Source organism: Gobius niger, assembly GCF_951799975.1.
Source record: "Gobius niger genome assembly, chromosome: 9".
NCBI lineage: Eukaryota > Metazoa > Chordata > Actinopteri > Gobiiformes > Gobiidae > Gobius > Gobius niger.
The window spans coordinates 35,493,542-35,518,799 of NC_136860.1; the positions used below are offsets into that span (position 1 = coordinate 35,493,542).

Genomic DNA, 25,258 nt, shown 5'->3' on the forward strand with positions numbered 1-25,258 from the left:
TTTGTTTGTTCCCAAACTCCTAATTTTCCAGTAATTTTTATCTGGTCCTCTCATGATGCTTTTCTTTCATTTTATTATGACAGTTTAATATAAAAGAACACGATTCAAATTTGTCATGTATTGTCGTATTTTGAAAGATTTTGATGAGATTTTGATGAAGTACTTTTTATCGGGTTATATTATCTCAGGTAAAAGTCACCCGGCGTTAGTGATGGTGTTATGAATTTGAGCGATAGTGTTCTAGGGTTAAATGTATTATAATTGTAAAGATTTCTGTGTATTATTACAATATATCATTAAAGCAAGTTCGCCATATTATGACTGTTGCCCTTTCATTCATTTACACGTCTACATCAACACTGCTTATAACTTAGAGAGGTGAAAAAAGTGTTTTTTTTTTTTTTTTTTAAATTCAACGATTACAAACTGTAAGGCACATAACAGTTCACAGCATGTCATGTCAAGGCACATTCAGTTGAGTAGAAGAAAATTACAGTTCAATATTAACCCCTTAACTCCCACCTGAACCGAGCACATTTTCTCCATTTTGGCTTTACCCCAATCCAAAAGCTTCTGGAAAAAAGGTGTGAAAATAGCAACAAAACTGAGACGAAAACAAGGATGAAAATGTGAAAAAAGTGAGAAAACATTGACGAAAAAAATGTGAATGATTGGACGAAAAAGTGACAAAAAATGTAAAAAAAAAATGAGAAAAATTGACAAAAATTTGATAAAAAAGTGAGAAAAACTTGACGAAAATTTGAGAAAAAATGGACATAAAAGTGAGAAAAATTTGATAAAAAAGTGAGAAAAATTTGACGAAAGTTTGAGAAAAATTTGACAAAAAATGAGAAAAAATTGACAAAAAATGAGAAAAATTTGACAAAAAAATGCGAATAATTTGACGAAAAAGTGACAAAAAATGTACAAAAAATGAGAAAAATTGACAAAAAATTGAGAAAAAAGTGAGAAAAATGTGATGAAAATTTGAGAAAAAATGGACGAAAAAGTGACAAAAAATTGACAAAAAAGTCAATTTTTTGGACGAAAAATTTGACGGAAATTTGAGAAAAAATTGACAAAAAAGTGACAAATATTTGACAAAAAAGTGAGAACAATTTCACGAAAATTTGAGAAAAAATGGACGAAAAATGGACAAAAAAATGACAAAAATGGACAAAAATTTGACAAAAAATTGACAAAAATTTGACAAAAAAAGGCGAATAATTTGACAAAAAACTGACAAAAAAAATCGAAAAAGTGATGAAAAAATATCTGATGATGTGAGGAAAAAGATCAATATAGTTTTGTAGATCTTAGCTTTTAAATGAGGTGTTACACTGGCCTACAGGATTCGGGTAAAGCTGAACTGGAGAAAATGCTCTCGGTTCAGGCGGGATTAAGAGGTTAAGGCAATTATTTAAAAAATAAAAAAAGATCAACTCAAAGAAATAATAATAAAAGATAAAAAAAATATAGAGATTTTAAATTTAAACAGAGATTTTAAATACAGAGAGGCGTAAAAAGTGTCCGAGGGGGTTTACCTTCTGTGACGCACAGGTGACGTACTTCCCGGAAGTGCAGTGGGGACACACAGGCCCCATCGATTCAACACAACTGCAGAGACAAGCACTTACTAACATCAACGCCGCGTTTGTATGTCACGTTCATGGATTACCTGCGCTAACACATATGGAGTGTCAAGAGGAAAAGCCGATCATATACACCATGGAGAACAAACCGATCGTGACGTGTGAGTTGTGCTGCATTTTTCCTCCCTGACAGCTAGCTCTGAGCGTTAGCTTCCTTTAGCTTCCCTTAGCTGTCTTAGCCCGGCGATAACGAGCTCGGGGGCGACGCTTTGAAATCACGCTTCCCGTTCATTTACACTTGACAAGGCTTGTTTATTTACAAGCTTTTCCCTCCGTATGACCCCGGGATACGGATGATACGAGCGCTAGCCTGTTAGCATCTCCCCTTCTCTAACTGGCGGGCCGTGGTGGACTCGGCGTCAGGGCTCAGACACCGAGATGCTGCTGCAGTTTTGGGGGCGAATGTTCTCCACTTGTGCGTCGATAAGCACCTCCTTTCACCCGTTTTTATCACCGCTCCCTGCTAGGTTTTGCACGTTAGCAGCTAGCTCGCCGTTCTTCCGGTGTCTTCCTAAGTGGTTTATTTTAGGACTCGGGGCATGAGGGGCCAGTGTCCACTTAGCGCCGGTTCCATTTATAGGACACAGGTGCCTCTTTCAGCGGCCACAGCTCGGAGGAAATCATCTACATAGCCGGTGGACACGTGTGACATGTCTGTGCAGGGGTTGGTATTGGACTAATTGTTCCAAACATGCAGAGTCCGTGAAGCGCGAGGAGGCCACCGGTGATAACACGGCTGTCAACATCACTACTGAGAGCGCGTGCTTTGTTTTCCTGCTCACTGAAGCAAACAAGAGGGACAACTTTCAAGGGTTTGTTGTTGAAAGTTTCTGCAGACAACCCCTTAAGTGTAGCGTTTCATCTTGAGCTGCACTTACAGTGAATGTCATGTGTTTGGTGTCTTCAAAAACAGCCCTGGACTCTGGTCAGCCTGGTCCAAATTAGTGTAAATGTGACACTTCCACAAAGACATATGTTGACCTCTGACCCCCCGCCTTAACCGAGAGTATTTTCTCCAGTTCGGCTTTACCCAAATCTAAAGGCTTCTTGACTGGAGAGCGACACTGTAACGCCTCATTTGAAAGCTAAAATCTGGAAAAGTGGCGGTAACTTTTTGTCACGTTGTCGCTGCATTTTTGTCATGTTTTAGTGGCTTTTTGCTGCTTTTTCATTACTTTTTTGTGGCTTTTTCGTTGTTTTTTCGTCTCTTGTTTGTCGTCATTTTTTCGTCACATTTTTGTTGAATTTTTGTCACATTTTTGTTGAATTTTTGTCACATTTTTGTTGAATGTTTGTTGAATTTTTGTTGATTTTTTGTTGAATTTTTGTCACATTTTTGTCACATTTTTGTTGAATTTTTGTCACATTTTTGTCACATTTTTGTTGAATTTTTGTTGAATTTTTGTCACATTTTTGTTAAATTTTTGTTACATTTTTCTTGAATTTTTGTTGAATTTTTGTCGCATTTTTGTCACATTTTTGTTGAATTTTTGTTAAATTTTTGTTGAATTTTTGTTGAATTTTTGATAAATTTTTGTTGAATTTTTGTCACATTTTTGTCACATTTTTGTTGAATTTTTGTCACATTTTTGTCACATTTTTGTCACATTTTTCATTATTTTTTCTATCATTTTTTGTTGTGTTTTTTTGTCCGTGTTTTTATCATGTTTTCATCCTCTTTTTCTCGCTATTTTGATGCTTTTCTTTTCAGCTTTTAGATTTGGGTAAAGCTCGGTTGAGGCGGGACTGGTGACCCTTCTGTGCTCTTCCAGAATGGACACATGGCCAGTCCGCCCCTGGGTGACTGTGAGTGTGACGTGGTAAACCGCCTCTCTGCCTGTGGTGGAGCAGAGAAAGTTGCTTTGATTCACTTTTCAGATGCTGAGTGTGAAAGGAGGCAGTGAAAACATGGTCGGTCTCTCTCTTGAGGCCGTATCTTGTGATGTCTCTCACAAAGATGCTTTCACTTCCACGTAGTTTTCAGAGGAGCAGTTACTCTATTTGATCATGTAAATGTAATGTAATAAGTTGTGGTTTGGCTGAACATAATTGGACTCAACTTATAAAGTGCTTTTCTACCTTTCATCAGGCCCAAAGCGCTTTACAGTAGGAACCAGTCACCCGTTCACTCTCTCGTTCATGCACCAGTGTACGCAGACACTGGAGGCAACTAGGGTGAAGTGCCGACAGTGTGCACCTTCAGGAGGAGGGATTTAAACCCCCAAACCTTACGATCATGAGACCACCTACTCTACCAACCAGTGTTAATTTAGTCGACTTAAATATTTAGTCTTAATTTTCGTCAAAGTGATATTTTTGTGACTAAAATTGGACTAAAACTAAATTAAAAGTTTCTCATGAGACTAAAACTGTGACTAAAATGTCCAGATATTTTAGTCGACTAAAATCAGACTAAATAAAAATGAAAAGGAGAGACTAAAATCATCCAAACTTCTATTGACCGTCTGAAAGAGCCTCAGATCATGTAAATCCTCTGCCATAGTTTACTAGCATACTTTATCTAGACTGCGGGCTGAACGGAGCCTCAGTTCGCTGACGAAGCCTTTTGAATGAGAAGCGAAACGTTCAAGACTCCGACTGAGTTCAGAAGACGACTCAAATACCTTCATTGACTTCAATACCTGACACAGACATGCTTTATTAGGGAAATGTGTCCTCTGCATTTAACCCTTCGATGTAGCAGTGATGTCGGGGCAGTGGTCGACGGCAGTGCCGCGCCCAAGGACCCGTCTCCATAAGGCAGGTGGTCAGAATCACCTGGCTGGAGGATTCACCTGCCTTTAGGGGAAACCGGAGTACCTGGAGGAAACCTACGCAGACACGGGGAGAACATGCAAACCCCACATGGAAAGGCCCCGTCCTGGTGGGAATCGAACCCGGGACCTTCTGGCTGTGAAGCGGAGGCGCTAATCGCTCCGCTACCGTGCCGCCTCTTTTGCAAGACAAAGAAATCTTGTTGATTCGTGAAATTAGATCCATCTTTTATTCAAGCCTCAGCTCAAACAAAAACTTTCAGACTCATTTATGGCACAAAAGTCTTGATTGTCTCGTCCAAACTCCCAAACTCGGTGCCAGAGAAATGGCTGTAAACCCGTCGATTATAAAGTCCCATGACGATCATTGAGATTAGGGCTGAACGATTAATCTCATTTGCGATTTTATTGCGATATTACACAACGCGATTTCGAACTCGCAGAAGCACGCGATTTCGGCCCATGCAGCTGATGCCGCTGATGTAGCGCCGAGAGACGCCACCGCTTTTGTTTACTTCTCCGTCTACTTAAGGTGTGCGGTAGCTCGTGGATGTGAAAATATCAGCGTGTATAAAGCAGCCACCGCTCAGGACTATTGCTGTTTCCTCCGTTAGCATCGCGTTAGCTGCAGCGCTCAGGACTATTGCTGTTTCCTCCGTTAGCATCGCGTTAGCTGCAGCGCTCAGGACTATTGCTGTTTCCTCCGTTAGCATCGCGTTAGCTGCAGCGCTCAGGACTATTGCTGTTTCCTCTGTTAGCATCGCGTTAGCTGCAGCGCTCAGGACTATTGCTGTTTCCTCTGTTAGCATCGCGTTAGCTGCAGCGCTCAGGACTATTGCTGTTTCCTCTGTTAGCATCGCGTTAGCTGCAGCGCTCAGGACTATTGCTGTGTCCTCTGTTAGCATTGCGTTAGCTGCAGCGCTCAGGACTATTGCTGTTTCCTCCGTTAGCATGGCGTTAGCTGCAGCGCTCAGGACTATTGCTGTTTCCTCCGTTAGCATCGCGTTAGCTGCAGCGCTCAGGACTATTACTGTTTCCTCCGTTAGCATGGCGTTAGCTGCAGCGCTCAGGACTATTGCTGTTTCCTCCGTTAGCATTGCGTTAGCTGTAGCGCTAAGGACTATTGCTGTTTCCTCCGTTAGCATCGCGTTAGCTGCAGCGCTCAGGACTATTGCTGTTTCCTCTGTTAGCATCGCGTTAGCTGCAGCGCTCAGGACTATTGCTGTTTCCTCCGTTAGCATTGCGTTAGCTGCAGCGCTCAGGACTATTGCTGTTTCCTCCGTTAGCATTGCGTTAGCTGCAGCGCTCAGGACTATTGCTGTTTCCTGCATTAGCATCGCGTTAGCTGCAGCGCTCAGGACTATTGCTGTTTCCTCCGTTAGCATTGCGTTAGCTGCAGCGCTCAGGACTATTGCTGTTTCCTCCGTTAGCATCGCGTTAGCTGCAGCGCTACACGCTCTGATGCTCTGATCACAGAAACTTTCCTCTGGATTCACACGTCTCGGCTCCACAGATGAAGCTGAGCCTGAGCTGATGTTCAGAGTCCTTTGCGACTCACTTTTCAAGGCTTATGTTTGGGAATGTTTTGGATAAAGATCAGAACTTATCTCACAACCACTGACTAAAACACAAGAGCAAATAGCAAGAACTTATTTAAGCTATTAACAAAAAAAATAATTCATTATAAGCTTATTGGAAATGATGTCGGCTAAATGACTATGTGGACTATTTGGAATTATCTTCATGTGATTATAAAGGACTTAAGAGTGAGTAATACTTTATTAAATCAGTTGTCAATATTTAATTGTATTGCAACAAAAAGTTATTAGCGGAAAATCGCAATAAAATCGAAATCGCAATATTGATTTTAGGCAGAATCGTTCAGCCCTAGTTGAGATTGACCAAAGTATCCAACAATGTGTCTGTGTCAATTTCAGGCCTGCAACTTGTAGGTATTGAGTTTATTTGTGCTTTTCATCATAAAGATCATGAAGTGCCTCAAAATGCAGTAATTCCATCCGCCCTTGACCAGAGGTGGTCGATAACAAAGTAAATACTGAAGTACTGTAGAGTTTTTGAGCATGTGTACTTTATTTTTGTTGACTTCTCTCTGCTTTTACTCCACTGCATTTGAAAATTTAAAATCCACAATCCAGATGTCACAAGAATGAAGTTTTGTCGTGTTGCTGCTAGGGCTGCTCGATTATTGAAAAAATAATAATCACGATTATTTTTGTCATAATTGAAATCACGATTATTCAAACTATTATTTTTTTGCCTTTAAAAAAATCCATCAAAAAGTGACAAAAATCCATCAAAAAAATGACAAAAATCCATCAAAAAAGTGACAAAAATCCATCAAAAAAGTGACAAAAATCCATCAAAAAAATGACAAAAATCCATCAAAAAAAGACAAAAATCCAGCAGAAAAAAGACAAAAATCCAGCAGGAAAAAGACAAAAAATCCAGCAGAAAAAAGACAAAAAATCATCAAAAAAGTGACAAAAATCCATCAAAAAAAAGACAAAAATTAAAAATTAGAAGAAAAAATGTGAAAAAAAATGTGAATTTTTTTTTTTTTTTGAAAAAATAAAAAATAAATTTGAAAAAAAAAATTATAATCGATTTTTTGCGATTATGCTAATTTTGCAATCGTTTACTGTTGTAATCGAAATCGTAATCGAATTTCGATTAATTGCACAGCCCTAGTTGCTGCACAGAGGATGAAGGTGCAATGTTTGCGTTTAGAGGCTTTTCTTAGCACTTATTTAAACAGATTTGTACTTTAAGCTGAATACTAAAGTATATTCCACCAAATAGTTCTGTTCTTTCACTTTGCCAGAGCAACTTTAACTGGTTTTAAACATTAGTGTCTGTACTTTTACTTAATGAAATGAAGTACTTTGACCACCACCTCTGCGACCTTTGAACAAGACAAAAAAACATGATGAAGATGTGTGAATTTGATCTATTCTAGACCCATTGATTTGAGGACGAATCCTGGGTCGTCAGCACCGAGCGGCACCGGCGTCAGCAGCACCGACGGGAGGTTTCACTTTCAAGCTTTTGCACAGGAGCTCAGGAATAAAACATTTTACTGTTATTTGTGTATCTGTATATTAGGGCTGGGACGATCCACCTTTGTCACGATCTAATAGTCATTGCGATGCAGTAAGAAATTATGATCTAGGGCTGCTCGATTATTGAAAAAATAATAATCACGATTATTTTTGTCATAATTGAAATCACGATTATTCAAACGATTATTTGTTGCCTTTAAAAAAATCCATCAAAAAAGTGACAAAAATCCATCAAAAAAAGACAAAAATCCATCAAAAAAAGACAAAAATCCATCAAAAAAGTGACAAAAATCCAGCTGAAAAAAGACAAAAATCCATCAAAAAAGTGACAAAAATCCATCAAAAAAGTGACAAAAATACATCAAAAAAGTGACAAAAATCCATCAAAAAAGTGACAAAAATCCATCAAAAAAGTGACAAAAATCCATCAAAAAAGTGACAAAAATCCATCAAAAAAGTGACAAAAATCCATAAAAAAAAGACAAAAATCCATTAAAAAAGTGACAAAAATCCATAAAAAAAGACAAAAATCCAGCAGAAAAAAGACAAAAATCCATCAAAAAAGTGACAAAAATCCATATAAAAAGACAAAAATCCAGCAGAAAAAAGACAAAAAATCCATAAAAAAAAAGACAAAAATCCATCAAAAAAGTCACAAAAATCCAGCAAAAAAGTGACAAAAATCCAGCAGAAAAAAGACAAAAATCCAGCAAAAAAGTCACAAAAATCCAGCAAAAAAGTCACAAAAATCCAGCAAAAAAGTCACAAAAATCCAGCAGAAAAAAGACAAAAATCCATCAAAAAAAGTGACAAAAATCCCAAAATTAAAAATTAGAAATAAAAAATGTGAAAAAAAAAAATTAGAAAAAAAAAAGTATGTTTTTTTTGCGATTATGCTAATTTTGTAATTGTTTACTGTTGTAATCGAATTTCGATTAATTGCACAGCCCTATTATGATCAGTAACATGTTAACCGTAAAGGAACAGGCCACCGTTTTTCCATCCTGAGATATGTTCTTACCTGAGCTTTGACGAGTTCTTTAGGACCTGTCTGATCTTCAGTCACGTAAACACAGCGCAGACGGCGTTAGCATTTAGCCTCTCCCTCTCTCCTCTATAGCTCCAAAACAGGTCAAGATAGAAGCTACCAAGCTCTTCCACGTTTTCCCTATTTAAATATGGTTACGTGAAGTGTTCCACTACAAAGTATAATTACACACAATTAAACAATGTGGATTTTCTAGGCGGATAAAAGGGGGAACTATATTGTAAGGCGTAATAATACCAGGAGTAGTTTGGCATCCGCACAGTAAAGTGAAGATTACTGCGCGGATTTCGAACTATTCGAACTATTTCACAAATATCCGTCTGTGTCTCGTCCAATCAGAAGCAGAATTAACGGCAAGAGCCTCCAACAAACATTTACTTTAAGTTTCCTCCATCAACATGTCCTCAAGCGGCGCCACTTTAGCTTTATGTGATTTTTTTTTTTTTAATCCAATTTTCCTACACCATTCACAGCCAAGCGATTAATCGATTAATCGTAAAAAATATCCGATAGATTAATCGATGACAAAATAATCATTAGTTGCAGCCAGTGTTAATTTTGACAACATGTTTTAATTTACTTTTAGTCTTTCGACAAAAATGTAATTCAATTTTAGTCTAGTTTTAGTCGACTAAATTTAAGACTAATTGAGTGGACTTTGCATTGATAATATTCATCATAATCATATTTAATGTTGTTCCTCTGCTTCATGGAGCTGCTCCACATGAACAAAGCTCAGAGCTGATCCTTTAACAGAGAATTTACATGATCTGAGGTAGGGCTGCTCGATTATTGAAAAAATAATAATCCCGATTATTTTTGTCATAATTGAAATCACAATTATTCAAACGATTATTTGTTGCCTTTTGAAAAAATCCATCAAAAAAGTAACAAAAATCCATCAAAAAAATTACAAAAATCCATCAAAAAAATTACAAAAATCCATCAAAAAAAGACAAAAATCCATTAAAAAAAGTGACAAAAATCCAGCAAAAAAGTAACAAAAATCCATCAAAAAAATTACAAAAATCCATCAAAAAAATTACAAAAATCCATCAAAAAAAGACAAAAATCCATTAAAAAAAGTGACAAAAATCCATCAAAAAAGTAACAAAAATCCATCAAAAAAATTACAAAAATCCATCAAAAAAATTACAAAAATCCATCAAAAATCCATCAAAAAAATTACAAAAATCCATCAAAAAAGTAACAAAAATCCATCAAAAAAATTACAAAAATCCATCAAAAAAATTACAAAAATCCAGCAAAAAAAAACAAAAATCCATTAAAAAAAGTGACAAAAATCCAGCAAAAAAGACTAAAAAAACCCAGCAAAAAATGAAAAAAAAAAAGAAGAAGAAAAGTGACAAAAATCCAAAAAGTAAAAATAAGGGAAAAAAATGTGGAAAAAAAAAATTGAAAAAAAAAAATTATAATTCGATTATGCTAATTTTGTAATCGTTTACTGTTGTAATCGAGATCGTAATCGAATTTCGATTAATTGCACAGCCCTAATCTGAGGCTCTTTCAGACGGTAAATAGAAGTTTGGATGATTTTAGTCTCTCCTTTTCATTTTTATTTAGTCTGATTTTAGTCGACTAAAATATCTGGACATTTTAGTCACAGTTTTAGTCTCATGAGAAACTTTTAATTTAGTTTTAGTCCAATTTTAGTCGGAAAGAATATCACTTTGACTAAAATGAACACTGGTTGCAGCCCTAAAATGTAAATACATGAATAAATAAAATGGGGATTAAAAGTGGAAAGCCCAGCCCGAACTCTGAAAATAAGCTCTTGCCTCAGAACAAAGCAAGTAATTAAACCAAACTCTAATAAAAGTGCCTGTATTATGTTGACACACTTTAGATCAGTGTCTCTCACCAGCTCAAAGCCGCTCATTCAGACCCATCGTGACAGTCGTAACATTGCTGCTGCTTCTGAATTGTAACAGGCAGACATTGTTTATCTGTAAATATAACGAGTGAACGGCTCACCCAGCGGGAGACGCGGTTCAGCCGAGGTCCACTTCTCTTTTACAGCTGTAGTTTTATCATCGCTACAGTGAACAGAAATGTGTCCACAGACGCCATTTTTCTCATTCTTTAACCAGGGATTTTAAACTGCATGACAAGGACAAAGATTTACCTTAACCTCTGAACTCCCGCCTGAAGCAAAAGATACTTTTTGTCATTTTTTTGTCACATTTTTGTCACATTTTTGTCATTTTTTTGTCATTTTTTTGTCACATTTTTGTCATTTTTTTGTCACATTTTTGTCACATTTTTGTCATTTTTTTGTCACATTTTTGTCATTTTTTTGTCATATTTTTGTCATTTTTTTGTCATTTTTTTTTCACATTTTGGTCACTTTTTGGTCACATTTTTGTCATTTTTTTGTCACATTTTTGTTATTTTTTTGTCATATTTTTGTCATTTTTTGGTCACATTTTTGTCATTTTTTTGTCATTTTTGTCACATTTTTGTCATTTTTTTGTCATTTTTTTGTCATATTTTTGTCATTTTTTTGTCATTTTTTGGTTACATTTTGGTCATTTTTTTGTCAAATTTTTGTCATTTTTTTGTCACATTTTTGTCATTTTTTTGTCATATTTTTGTCATTTTTTTGTCATATTTTTGTCATTTTTTTGTTACATTTTGGTCATTTTTTGGTCATATTTTGGTCATTTTTTGTCACATTTTTGTCATTTTTTTGTCACATTTTTGTCATTTTTTTGTCATTTTTTTGGTCACATTTTTGTCATTTTTTGTCATTTTTTTGGTCACATTTTTGTCATTTTTTGTCAATTTTTTTGGTCACATTTTTGTCATTTTTTGTCATTTTTTTTGTCACATTTTTGTCATTTTTTGGTCATTTTTCGTCACTTTTTTGGCTAAAATGAAATTCATCAAACTACAAACAAATAATATATAATAATAATATATCAGATTACATGCTAATGAAAATATGGCTATTTTATCTAAATTATCTGGCGACCCCCCAAATTTGTCTCGCGACCCCCTTGGCAGTCGTAACGTTGCTGCTTCTCTGTAACAGGCAGACATTGTTTATCTGTAAATATAACGAGTGAACGGCTCACCCAGTGGGAGACACACAGACGCGGTTCAGCCGAGGTCCACTTCACTTTTACAGCTGCAGTTTTATCATCGCTACAGTGAACAGAAATGTGTCCACACGCCATTTTTCTCATTCTTTAACCAGGGCTTTAAAACTGCATGACAAGGACAAAGATTTACCTTCATTTTGTTTTAAGCTTTAGACTTGGTTCCTGTGGCATTAAGTGTTTTTGTCAGCCTTTTTAAAGTTTTAGGGTTGTAAAATCATGGAGCTTTAATAGGATTATGAGCTTTAAAAGACAAAGTGTTTCTTACAGTGATGGCAGCAGGTTAAGTGATCCCAGTGTGCAGAGCGAATCTTATCTAGTTTCATGTTTTTTGCATAACGTCGCAAACGGAAGAGTCCCAAAAGAAACATGTGCAGCTGTGTTTGTGTCTAGATAAAAGCTAAAGTGAAACTGTGCTCATGGAAATCATGAATCATGGCTCAAAAATGTAGAATCTAAGAAGTATTTTATTGAAGTAGCGCTTGATTTTATGCTCTTGTTTCTTTGGAAGTCTCTTTGTCTCTCAGTTTATCAGAACTAATGCTTGAGTGAGCTCTCGTTCGTACAGGAGTTTTCCATTATAGACAAAAGTTCTTAAAGGAACAGGCCACCGTTTTTCCATACTGTCTGAGATATGTTCTTACCTGAGCTTAGACGAGTTGATGCGTACCTGTCTGGTCTTTACGTGGTTGCTCAGTTGCACAAAAAGACCAAAGGTGTCGTTAGCATTTAGCCTCTCCTCTATGGGAGCAAAGGGGGTGAAGTTAGAAGCGATCAAGCTCTTCCACGGTTTCCCTCTTTAACCGCGTAGGATTTTACCCCAAAAATAGAATTGAAATACAAGCATTTATTATATGACAGATATTTTCCTCATACAAACAAACATGTGCTTTTGCTGTGAGCGGCTCAGCTCTCCTTAGACATGAATGTGACTTTACCAGGAGTGGGTTCGTCTCCAGCTCGACTCCATGGAGATGTGACTAAACTCAGCAGAATTTGAGATTGTTAAGTGTTAGGTCCTCATCCAAATCCATTCTTTGATTACCCACTGCAGAAATAGCTTTTTCTATGTCAAGCTGGTCATTAGGAGTTTGTCATAGATGAACAGTATAGTCCAAAAAGTTACGCGGTGTGCCTTTAATTACAGATAACATACACATTTCTGTAGCACTTTATTTTACAGTACCCTCGATACATTGTAAACTAAATTTAGTACAATGTAATGTGCTCTGTAACGCTGTGTAATAAGTTGTACCTATGGGTTAGATACACAATGGAATAATATGTATTTGTAGTTTGTAGGTACTTCATGTAATAAGACATAATTCTAACTCTAAACCTAACCTATTACATTATGTACCTACAAAGTACTACTCCTACTATAGTTCTACTGGAGTGAAGATATTACTGTGACGTGTTCGACATGTTTAATTTTGCGTGACTGTACTTGGATCGTGTAACTACTCACTTAACCATATTTAAATAGGGGAAAAAGTGGAAGAGCTCGGTCGCTTCTAACTAGACTAGACCAGATGCAAGTTGGTCATTTTATGCTCACTACTAGGGCTGAAACAACGAGTAGATTAATCGACAACTAATCGATTATTGAAATAGTTGTCAACTATTTTACTAATCGATTAATCATTTTCTAGTAAACACAGACTTAAAAAGAGCAAAAATGACATTAGATTTATATTTTTGATGGAAACCTACTTTGTTTTACAAGTTAGGGTCTTTAGTGTTTTGTACATTGAACATTTCTTGAATATCTGTCTGTGTCTCATCCAGTCATAAAGCAGAATTGGCACTAAGAGCCTGCAAAAACACTCACTTTAAGTTTACTCCATCAACACTCCTCAAGTGATGCCACTATAGCATTATGTGATTAAAATTATGTGTGATTAATCGTAAAAATATTCGGTAGATTAATCGATTACCAAAATAATCGTTAGTTGCAGCCCTACTCACTACTGCCACCTCAGGTCTTGCACGTAACTGCAGTCGCTATATTAAGCTCATGTATGACAACTTTTTGAGTGGCAGTGCAGGATTTTAGAGAGACAAACACCAGACGGGTACACATGAACTCGTCTAAAGCTCAGGTAAGAACATATCTCAGTATTTAAAAATGGTGGCGTGTTCCTTTTAAGCAGGGATTTCCGCGGGGCATTAAAAAGCACTGTCCCAAAATGAAGGCTTTAAATCCAAGTTTCCAGTATTTCTTACGCAAGTTTGTTTGGCTGAGCTTAAACTTATCTCCCTGCCGCCCGCCTGTGTAAACCATACAAGCTGTCATCTGGGTATTTTCAGTGTTAAGTGTCGCCTCCAGACGTAGAAGCTTCATCAGCAACAAAATCGCTCTTATCGAGTTGCAGGAACACCCGGATCGCTCATGCTACTGTCAGAGAAAAGCTGTCTTGGATTCGGCCGTGACTCATTGTCCTGTTTGTCCCTCTGTGCTCTCCGTCAGGTGCTGGAGACCAGGCTCTGTTTACCTCGCTCTACACCACACTGGCCCAGCAGCTTCCCCGAGAGCCCATGGAGTGGAGGAGGTGAGCGCCCGCATCTTCTGTTTGGGAATAGATCTTTAATGATGTCGTTCACATTCATGCCTCCAACTGCAGAAGCCGAGTTCTATGTGAGTAAATATCTTTTTTGATGTTTTTCTCTCTGCAGGACTTACGGCCGCGCCCCGAAAATGATCCACCTGGAGGCGAACTTTGTGCAGTTTAAAGAGGAGCTGCTTCCGAAAGAGGGAAACAAGGCTCTGCTCACCTTCCCCTTCCTGCACATCTACTGGACCGACTGCTGCGTAAGGACAAAGCTCTGCAATCCATGTCGTTCTGCGGGATTACGATGGGGATGTGTGGCTGTAGCTGTAAGATAGACTCGGGTTTGATTCCTAGACCGTAGGGCTGCTCGATTATTGAAAAAATAATAATCACGATTATTTTTGTCATAATTGAAATCACGATTATTCAAACGATTATTTGTTGTCTTTAAAAAAATCACAAAAATGACAAAAATCCATCAAAAAAAGTGACAAAAATCCAGCAAAAAAGTGACAAAAATCCAGCAAAAAAGTGACAAAAATCCAGCAAAAAAGTGACAAAAATCCAGCAAAAAAGTGGCAAAAATCCAGCAAAAAAGTGACAAAAATCCAGCAAAAAAAAAAGACAAAAATCCAGCAAAAAAATGACAAAAATCCAGCAAAAAATGACAAAAATCCATTAAAAAAAAAGACAAAAATCCATAAAAAAAATGACAAAAATCTAGCAAAAAAATGACAAAAATCCAGCAAAGAAATGACAAAAATCCAGCAAAAAAGTGACAAAAATCCAGCAAAAAAAAAAGACAAAAATCCAGCAAAAAAATGACAAAAATCCAGCAAAAAATGACAAAAATCCATAAAAAAAAAGACAAAAATCCATAAAAAAATGACAAAAATCTAGCAAAAAAATGACAAAAATCCAGCAAAAAAATGACAAAAATCCAGCAAAAAAATGACAAAAATCCCAAAATTAAAAATTAGAAAAAATAAATAAAATAAATAATAATAATAAATAATAATAAAAAAAAAAATTATAATCGATTTTTTGCGATTATTCTAATTTTGTAATCGTTTACTGTTGTAATCGAAATCGTAATCGAATTTCGATTAATTGCACAGCCCTACTAGACCGGCCGCGTCTTTTTCCTCAATCTCGAACGTAACATAATAAGCGCATCGTCCGGAGAGGGAGGCCGTCAGAAGATCACTCAGGCCTGTAATATTCATAACCCTAAGATTACTTGATTGAAACGGGTAAACAGACCAGGGATGCACCGATACTGATACCACATACTCGTACTCATTCATGAGGTCCCGATACCAGAAACCGATACCAGAAACCTCTCAGCTGAGGAGAGAAGAAGCAACAAACTGGAGAATAGTTTAGTGTAAATCCAATAATCCACATAGAGCTGACTTTATTACAGACTGCGCTCTCTAAACCAGAGTCTGAGCTGGATTTAACCAGAGCTTAATGTTGTTCAGGCTAACGTCGCTAACTCGCGGCTAGCGCAGTTTTGGCCATTCTGACGCCGTTTTAAGGCCAGGGGTTTATTCATCTGAAAAACTAACCCAGCGACTAAAAAGTCCTCAGAAAATCCAGATTAAAGACATACAGCATGTTTATATTGAGGGAAAATGAGCTGCAGCAGAACAATGAAAACGCTGTAGCTTCTCGCTAAGTTACTACAAACACACGAGAAAATCTACAGGAGCTGAAGAAAAGACGAAAAGAGACCATTTAAGGAACATCTCAATACTATTGTTAAATAAAAACACATAAATGAATAAAGCTCAGGCACTGGGAGCTTTAGGACATGGGCTTTTCTGTCTATGATGGACAGAGACATAAAAATAAAATAAATAAATAAATGGCATCAGCACAATTCTAATATAACTGCTCTTAAATGTGTCGCCGACTTTACTTAAGGAAATGTATATGAGTAAATTTACTAATTACAAACCAATCTGCTGTGAAAAAAGTAAGAACGTTGAAGAAAATGCCTTGTACTCGTATCGGTATTCGGTATCGGCGAGTACTTAAATCCAAGTACTCGTATCGGTTTTAGAAAAAGTGGTATCCGTGCATCCCTAAAACAGACCAAGGATTACGTCCTATCTGTGTTGTGGTTGTTTAAACCTGCAGATGACGACAATTGCTGTTGAACTTTGGAAGGAAGCTGTGTTCTTCCTCCAGTGCTGTTGCTTTTATAAGACTGTGCACAAACCTTTAGCTCTACTAAATGTTCTGAACTTGTTATGTAACATATTAAGGCACCCAAGTGCACCAGGCCCCTGGAGAGTCCCCGCTGTTGGAGCTCCAGGATAAATTCTGTCCCTTAATATTATTTAAATTCAGTTCATCTTGACAGAGATGAAGAGACACAGAAGAGGAGCTGAGCTGCATCTCCCAACGTGATGATAAATAAATTAAATATGCAGTGTTTTGCTGCTTGTGGTTTGGAAAATGCTTTCATGAGGCTGGAGTAGGAAGGAGTGAGAGAGCACCACATTTATTAGGGAATGATTAAAAACTAAGCCTTTGTGCCTCTTGTAGATTTGTATCTTGTTGCTGCATGAAGCTGAAATGTGAGCAGTTTTAGAATTGTATAAGCCAGGGGTGTCAAACATACGGCCCGTGGGCCGGATCAGACCCGCAAGATGATTTAATCCGGCCCCTGCCCTGTAGAGCACAAATTCCAGAGTATGTACAAAAAAAGTCTCTAGTCCATTCCTGTGCGGAGTTATGAGTTTTTAAAGAAGCTGATGCTGCTCAAGTTCTTTTAGATGCCAAATGGTTATATTTCAAAAATGATTCTGGTGTTTTAAGGGATTTGCCTCAGGTGCACTGTGCTTGGGTCAGACTGTTTTTAATGCAGGCTACTAGTTACCATAGACATGCGCTAGCCTAGCACTAGCCTAGCAACACTAAACTCACTGCATGAATTAAAATCTCCAGAAATCAACAACACTCTGGATAACAAGGAAATGAGGCCCTCTGTCAAAATTCTTGTATCTCTGTGTAGGCTCTCAGTCGTACAGGTGTTGTCAATCTTCAGTGAAGGTTCTCGAGTCGTCTCCTGTACTCGGTCGTTGAAGTGTCTCATCCGAAAGGTTTCGCTCGGGGACTAAGCAAAGCTGAACTCCTCCCTGTGGTCCTTCTCTGGGCTGCAGGCTGAGCTAGACCTCAGTGTGGCTGACGAAGCCTTTTGGATGAGAGGCGAAACGTTCGACACTTCAACTGCCGAGGACAGAAGTAAGAAGTGACTGAATTGGTGGAGTTTGTTTACGTTGCAGATAGAACTAACAAGGCAAACACATCACAAGACAAACACAGATGCAGACGGTTCACACGAGGGCATTTCTCTCACACGATGCAGAAGCCTCAACTGCAGCTTTCTTTCTTTCTTTCTTTCTTTCTTTCTTTCTTTCTTTCTTTCTTTCTTTCTTTCTTTCTTTCTTTCTTTCTTTCTTTCTTTCTTTCTTTCTTTCTTTCTTTCTTTCTTTCTTTTTTTGTTTCTTTCTTTCTTTCTTTCTTTCTTTCTTTCTTTCTTTCTTTCTTTCTTTTTTTGTTTCTTTCTTTCTTTCTTTCTTTCTTTCTTCTTTCTTTTTTTGTTTCTTTCTTTCTTTCTTTCTTCTTTCTTTTTTTGTTTCTTTCTTTCTTTTTGTTTCTTTCTTTCTTGTCTTTTTTTCTTTTTTCCTTTTTTTTTCTTTCTTTGTTTTCTATTTTTTTCTTTCTTTTTTCTTTTTTTTCTTCTCTTTTTTTCTTCTTTCTTTTTTCTTTCTTTCTTTCTTTCTTGTCTTTTTTCTTTTTTCCTTTTTTTTTCTTCTCTTTTTTTCTTCTTTTCTTTCTTTTTTTCTTTCTGTCTTTCTTTTTTTCTATTTTTTTTCTGTTTTTTTCTTTTTCTTTTTTTTTTCTTTCTTTCTTTCTTTTCTTTTTTTTTCTTCTTTCTTTCTTTTTCTTTCTCTCTTTCTCTCTCACTCTCTCTCTCTCTCTCTCACTCTCTCTCTCTCAGATGTTGCCTAATCTATAACGGCCTCGTTCATTTTGCTGATGGGAGTTTTTCAGGCGGTATTTGGGAAACAGAAGAGCGAACAGGAAGCGCGGCTCTGGCAGCACGTGATGCGTTTAAGGAAGTTCGCAAACATGAGTCATGAGTTTTCCAGGCGGCTCCATCTCTGTGTGCAGAACAAAAACAAATATCCAGTGTGCGGAACTCGTTTGGATACAGTTTTCAATCCAATCAATCCAATGAGCGCAGAGAGCATGTTGATGAACGAATGTGCAGATACTTTGACACTAAAGGTCAGCTCACACTACACGACTTTTATGCCCGATTTCGCTCTAATTCTCAGTCGTGCCGAGTCTAATCGAGTCGCGTCTAGTCGAAGGCGGTCACACAGTCGGGTCGTGTAGTGTGGGGGGGGTCGTGTAGTGTGGGGGGGTCGTGTAGTGTGGGGGGGTCGTGTCGTGTGGGGGGGTCGTGTAGTGTGGGGCGGTAGAAAGACGCGACGAGACTCCAGTCGTAGGAAATCAAACATGTTTGATTTTGGACGCACGGGAGAAACGTGGGTGATTTTACCGACACAAATGTGAATGACAGAGTGATATAAAGACAGAGAAACACCACCGCGCCTCCTTTTTTCACTTCTCTGTTAAACCAGCGGCACAAACAACTCATTTCACGGCCACAGCCCCACACACGAAACAGCACAACTTTATATCACCAAAAGTTCACGACAAACACCTTTTCCAGCTACATTTCAACCACGAACAGAGTTTAGCGGCTCTTACTGTGTTTGGAGACGAACTGTTTAGCTTCACCTCGCGGCTAACGGCGGCTAACGGCGGCTAGCCTCCCCGCTTTCTCCTCCGTCTCCTCCGTCCTGAGGTCGACGCCCGTCTCCTTTTCTTATTAAATCCACTGAAATACGTCCCGCTTCTTCCTGTCGCCGACTTTTATCTCCATGTGACAGAACTATAGCCCAGTTGAAGCTTGGTAGTAGCAGTAAGCTAGCGCTGCGGTGTTGTGACATTGTTGACACCGTTGACCAATCGGGACACACACGTTATCCCGCGCTCACAAACACAGGCCTGTCTTTGTGGATTTGGGGTCAGTTTTGAAGCCGTAGAGACGACAGACGCTCGTTAAGTGTGAACCCCCAGACGTTCTATAATCGACCTGAATCCAGTCGTGTAGTGTGGACCCCCCATTCTATATAAAATCGTTTACGACTAGAAAAGTCATGTAGTGTGTGCTGACCTTAAGACTCAAACTAAGAGGCCACAAAACAACACAGATTTTGTCAGAGTAGTTCTAAATGAAGTTGTGCTTGTGATTATAAATACTCTCTGGTTCTGCTTTGAGTTTTTTATTGACGACCTTTAGACGATCACGTGCGCACATTGAACTAAAGGACTTTCCCCTCTGGAGTTTTCCTGTGGCAAAGCGATCGTCATATTCTGTAATTTACTTATTTATTACATGATCATCACGAGTTCAGTCTTCTAAACCCCCGCCTGAACCGACCACATTTTCTCCAGATTCTCCAAATCTAAAAGCTTCTTGAAAAAATGTCAAAACACGGACAAAAATGGGATGAAAATGAACAAAAAGCAAAGAAAAATTGTCAAAAAAGTGTAAAAAAAAAAGGGTAAAAAAAAAAAAGCAACGAAAAAACGGTCAGAAAAGAAACAAAAAATGTCATAAACTGATGGAAAAAGTGAGTGATTTAAAAAAAAAAGCAACAAAGTGACAAAACATGACAAAAAAGGATGAAATGTGACAAACACAACAAAAGCATGACTGAAGTGTGATGATGAAAAAAGTCTAAACAGTGACGGCAACAATGTGAGGAAAAATATCTGTTTAGCTTTTTTCTTAGATTTGGGTAAAGCCGAAGATGTGGGGGGGGTTAACCTCTTAACTCCCGTCTCACATTTTTGTCATTTTTTTGTCACATTTTTTGTCACATTTTTGTCATTTTTTAAATTTGTTTTTGGTCACTTTTTTGTCACATTTCCATCATTGTTTTCGTCTCAGTTTTATTGCTATTCAAATGCTTTCAAATGAGGCGTTTCACTGGCCTAAAGGCTGTCGGCTCCAATCAAGATTTTTTCTTAGATTTGGGTAAAGCTGAAGATGGGGGGGGGGTTAACCTCTTAACTCCCGCCTGAACCGAGAGGATCTTTTTCCTCACTTCATCAGTTTTTTTCCATCATTTTTTTGTTGAGTATTCAACTCCTTTTTGTCACATTTTTTGTCATTTTTTCATCAATTTTTTGTCAATTTTTTGTAATTATTTTGTCAAATTTTTATCACATTTTTGTCATTTTTTGGGGTCATTTTTTGTTATATTTTTGTCATTTGTTTTTTTGTCATATTTTTTGTCAAATTTGTGACATCTTTGCCACTTTTTCATCAATTTTTCGTCACTTTTTTGTCAATGTTTTCTCACTTTTTTGTCACATTTTTGTAATTTTTTGGTAATTTTTTTGACCTTTTTTTTATATTTTTGTCACATTTTTGGCACTTTTCATCAATTTTTGTACATTTTTTGTCATTTTTTCGGCACTTTTTTGTCAATTTCTTGTGACATTTTTGCCACTTTTTCATCAATTTTTCATCACTATTTTGCCAATGTTTTCTCACTTTTTTCTCACTTTTCCATCATTGTTTTCGTCTCAGTTTTGTTGCTATTTTCACACCTTTTGTCCAGAAGCTTTTGGATTGGGGTAAAGCCAAACTGGAGAAAATGTGCTCGGTTCAGGCGGGAGTTAAGGGGTTAATCTACATAATGGATTTTCTCTTCACTCATGAATGATTGTGGAAAGGCCGTCCTGTGGCAGACCGGCAGAGGTGTGGCTGTCGTTCTAAGCCGTCAGTCACTCTCTGGATTTCAGGGCCAGGTTTTTGGGATTGTTTATAGTCAAACTCCAATATCAACGTCACAGAAACATTCAAGACGCCCTAATACGTTCAGTGAATAGGTTTTTGTGAAGCTTTTTGCGTAAAAGCTGCTTCGAGTCGTGATATGAATCTGACTGTGCGAGGTTAGACTCCAGAGCCGGTGAAGCTGCTGCGTAAGGAAGATCTCGTATGAATCTCACTTCCTGTTTTTAGGACCGAGCGCTGCAGCCTCCGGGTAAATACACTTCAGTATCACCTCATGAATTGTAAATCTCCGAGTCTTCTCCAGCGGCGGTGCCACAGGTCACATCAGACTGACTCCAGCAGACGCACAGCAGAGCAGACGGTCTGCAGCTCCGATATAAACATCAGGGATACTCCAGTTCCAATGTTTCACTCTCGTTCCACAAATAGATGAAATATGGCTCTGGAGGGCCGGACGGAGTCGTTATCACCTGTCAGTCACAGCCAACACGTCTCATCCGGAACTTCCAGACACTGCCTGAGGCTCGGCTTGTGCTCGTGTCATTTCTCTGTTGCGAGATCATTTTCCTCGTCACACCATTCAGAAAACCTCCTGCACAGAAACTAGAGAAGCTAGAGAACAGATTTTTGACTAAATTTAATAGTAATGCACCATTATCCACGAGGGTTTTCTGTGGCATTTTAGTCCGTAGGCCTGGGTCAGACCCCTAATAATGATATTGCGGATATATCAGAATATAGAAGGACCCGGGTTCAATCCCCGGACTCAATGGGGCCTTTCTGTGTGGAGTTTGCATGTTCTCTCTGTGCTTGTGTAGCTTTCCTCCACAAAGTGAACAACTTTAAAGCAGTACTAAGTAAGTCGTGCACCCTAGAGGCCATAAGTGCCACTGCAGGTGTCATAATGTTGTGTTTTTTTGCTAGTTTGGCTATAAATACTGTTTAAGTGGCGCTAGCCCGCAGTTAGCTTTCCCCGTTAGCCTGTTAGCTTCTTCTTGTGATTCTATTGGTGTGTATTGCTGCTCCGACCCGGTGGCAGTCAAGTTGCAAATGTGGTTTTCTGGCCAGAGACACCAGGGACACCATGAAAACCATGAAAGACCCCCCAATAGAGATGCGCAGGTTGACCTGAAACCCGCGGTCAACCCGCGGTGCCCGCGGATTCGGTCGGGTCGGGGACCTCAAAATTACGGCAAACTTCGGGTGCGGGTGGGTCGGGTCACAAAGCGCACTTTTTTGGTTTTGTCCTTATATTGTTGGCTTACTACATAAAGTGCATTCTTATCCATAAATGCCACAAAAGTTGACTGTGTTTAGTTTAGTTTTAGGGGTAAATGTATCATTAGCATGTTATGTTTAGAGTCACCTGGCCGATTGTTTCTGTCTGACTTTGATCACCGCTACAAAAGCGTCACAATAGCCGTGCCCAAAGACATAATGACACGCACGTGATGAAAGTAATGCATCAACAAGAGGCAAGGTGAAACAAATCAAAGACACAGCATCTTACTGACCTGAGGAGCTTCTTAGCGTCAGGTAAAGCTGCTCCACTTTAGTCCAAACTCCGTTTACTTTGACAGAAAGACTCGTCCATGACGTGGTGGAAGTAAAGTCTCATGAGAGTTTCTGCTTCTCGTTTCCTGATAAGTCCATTCGTGATTTCAAAGATCTTCAGCGGTGCAGTAAGTAGCAAAACAAAGTATCGTGTGCTAATTCTCCTGTAAACTCGGCGTCACGTGGCGTGGTCACGTTTGAGTGATATCCAGCTGCAGCGAGACTCATGCAGCAGTTTTTTAATGTGCACGGGTCGGGTTGGGTCGGGTCGGCAAACTGAGAGGCTTTTCTCCGGGTCGGCTGGGTCGGGTTTAAATTACAGCGGGTCGGGTTGGTGCGGGTCAGAAAAAAAGCCGACCCGCGCATCTCTACCCCCAATCATCCCATTAACACTTGTATTAAACCCAGAGGGACCACGGAAAGGATTTATTAAAGGGGGGGTATTATGCAAAATCGACTTTTTCAAGCTTTACATCATGTTATTAAGTCATTCCCTCATTAAAACCATGCCTGAAGTGTTGCCTTGGCACATTCACGTATTTTCGAGTAATCTGTAGAAACTCTGATGGCGGCCATTTTAGGGATAAAACGCCTGATTCCTTCAGGAAACGCCTTCGACCTCCAGGATACGCCTCCGACCTTTCGTCACCAGCCGAGTAACCAACCACTGCTCCTCAGCAGAACCCCCTCCCCGCAGTGTCTAGCCCTAAGATGTAAACAGAGTCATCATGGAGGATTAGCTTCATGTGTTGTGAACCGGAGCCACAGCAGACTTTTACAAAGACACACATCAGTGTTTCTGTTACCTAAACACCCAGGATTAAAACCGGTGACAAGAACACTTATTTCAGTGTCTGGTTCTGCGCTGGGCCTTAATGATGCACAGAGCCTCCGGAGAAAGCTAATGCTAAGCTAAACCTCGAGTCATCACGTGAAAACGAGAAATATGCACAAATAAAGTCAATAAAACCACCACACACATAAAGAACCGTTTAACAATGATCACACACGGAGCCAGGCTTGTTGATTTGGAAGTTTATTGCTCACATTTCATCTACAATGGGTCATAGCCGAGTGGTTTTCTCCCGGAGCTAACAAGCTAGCCGCGACAAGCTAACGGGATATTTCACTGAATACAAGCAGCATATTATGCATTGAAAACGTCACTAAAACAGGCAACTGCTTGAAGCAGCCTTTATGATGATCACACACTGAGCCGGGCTTGTTGATTTCGTAGTTTATTGCTTACATTTCATCTACAGTGAGTCGTAGCCGAGTGGTTTTCTCCCGGAGCTAACAAGCTAGCCGCGATAAGCTAACGGGAAAATTCACTGAATACAAGCAGCTTATGCATTGAAAACGTCACTAAAACAGGCAACTGCTTGAAGCAACCTTTATGATGATCACACACGGAGCCTGGCTTGTTGATTGTGTAGTTTATTGCTCACATTTCATCTACAGTGAGTCGTAGCCGAGTGGTTTTCTCCCGGAGCTAAGGCACTATTAGCCGCGACAAGCTAACAACCTTCACCTTCACAACAGTCATTGAAAACAGGCAGCATATTATGCACAAATAACGTCAATAAAGCAGGCAACTACTCGAAGCAGCCTTTACGATGATCACACAATGAGCCTGGCTTTACACATTTGTGGTTTATTACAGACTTTTCATCAACAATGAGCTGTAGTCGATTATAACAAGCTAACGGGGTAACCTCGAAAAAACATTGTCCACCTGCACAGATAATGTCCGTCTTTGAATCGTATGGGCTCCTGCAGATCCTGGTGTCGTTCATGGGGGTATAGTTAGAGATCCATAGGGCATGGCAGATGCAAAGAGAGAGCCTCCAAACAGCAGTTATTTTTCAGGCAAGAGCCTCTTCCAAGCGTCCGGTGTGGAAGGTTCGTCTCCAAATAATATCCTGTGTGGCCATTGTTCACAAAGTGATAAACAGTAGCTCCTTTCCAACAATAAAAATTAAAATGCACCGATCGTAGTTTCAATACTGTTGAGACAACGAGCGCAGTGTTGTTGTGATGCCACAGACAGCGTGTGGAGGGGGCGTGTCGGAAAGGGTCAGAGGTTCTTAAAGAGACAGAGGCCTATTTCAAGTCATTTGCTACGCCATTTTGAAAGAGCAATTTCATACAAGGCAGTTATTCTAATTTACTGCATTGACAGACCAACAGAAGGTTTCGTCATCATTGTAGTGTGCTATAGACTGGTGCTATGTGGCTGAAAAAAGCATAATACCCCCTCTTTAAGGTAAACAAGTTTCTTAGTTCTGCTTTAAGGCGAGACACGTGAAAATGCAGTCCTCAAAATTAGCTTTTCATTTCACTCTTGTGACAATATCTCCACTTTAGACGCTCCTGCGAACTTTCCAATCTTGGAGTGAGTGATTTTAAGTGTCTAATTTCCCGCCTGATTAATTGAGCTTTGAACCCAAAGAAACAAGGCATTGTTCTTTTGATTTATATCAGCAAATGGCAGCACAAGTTTTTATATTTTTCACCTGCAGTGTCTCACAGATGGCTCATATATTTCCGATCCCAGTCTGTAAGTGTCACTGCAACATGG

The 25,258-nt window shown here is 38.7% G+C and overlaps 1 protein-coding gene across 1 annotated transcript in view; it reads left to right on the forward strand.

Annotated features, from left to right (window-relative positions):
- The first annotated feature begins 1,585 nt into the window (after positions 1-1,585).
- Positions 1,586-25,258, forward strand: part of trappc10 (trafficking protein particle complex subunit 10) — a 62,543-nt gene continuing 38,870 nt past the window's right edge. Inside the window, exons 1-3 of the mRNA XM_079563358.1 lie at positions 1,586-1,753; positions 14,147-14,228; positions 14,353-14,488. Coding sequence (XP_079419484.1) covers positions 1,693-1,753; positions 14,147-14,228; positions 14,353-14,488 — 279 coding nt within the window. The 5' untranslated portion in view covers positions 1,586-1,692. The remainder of the gene's footprint in view (positions 1,754-14,146; positions 14,229-14,352; positions 14,489-25,258) is intronic.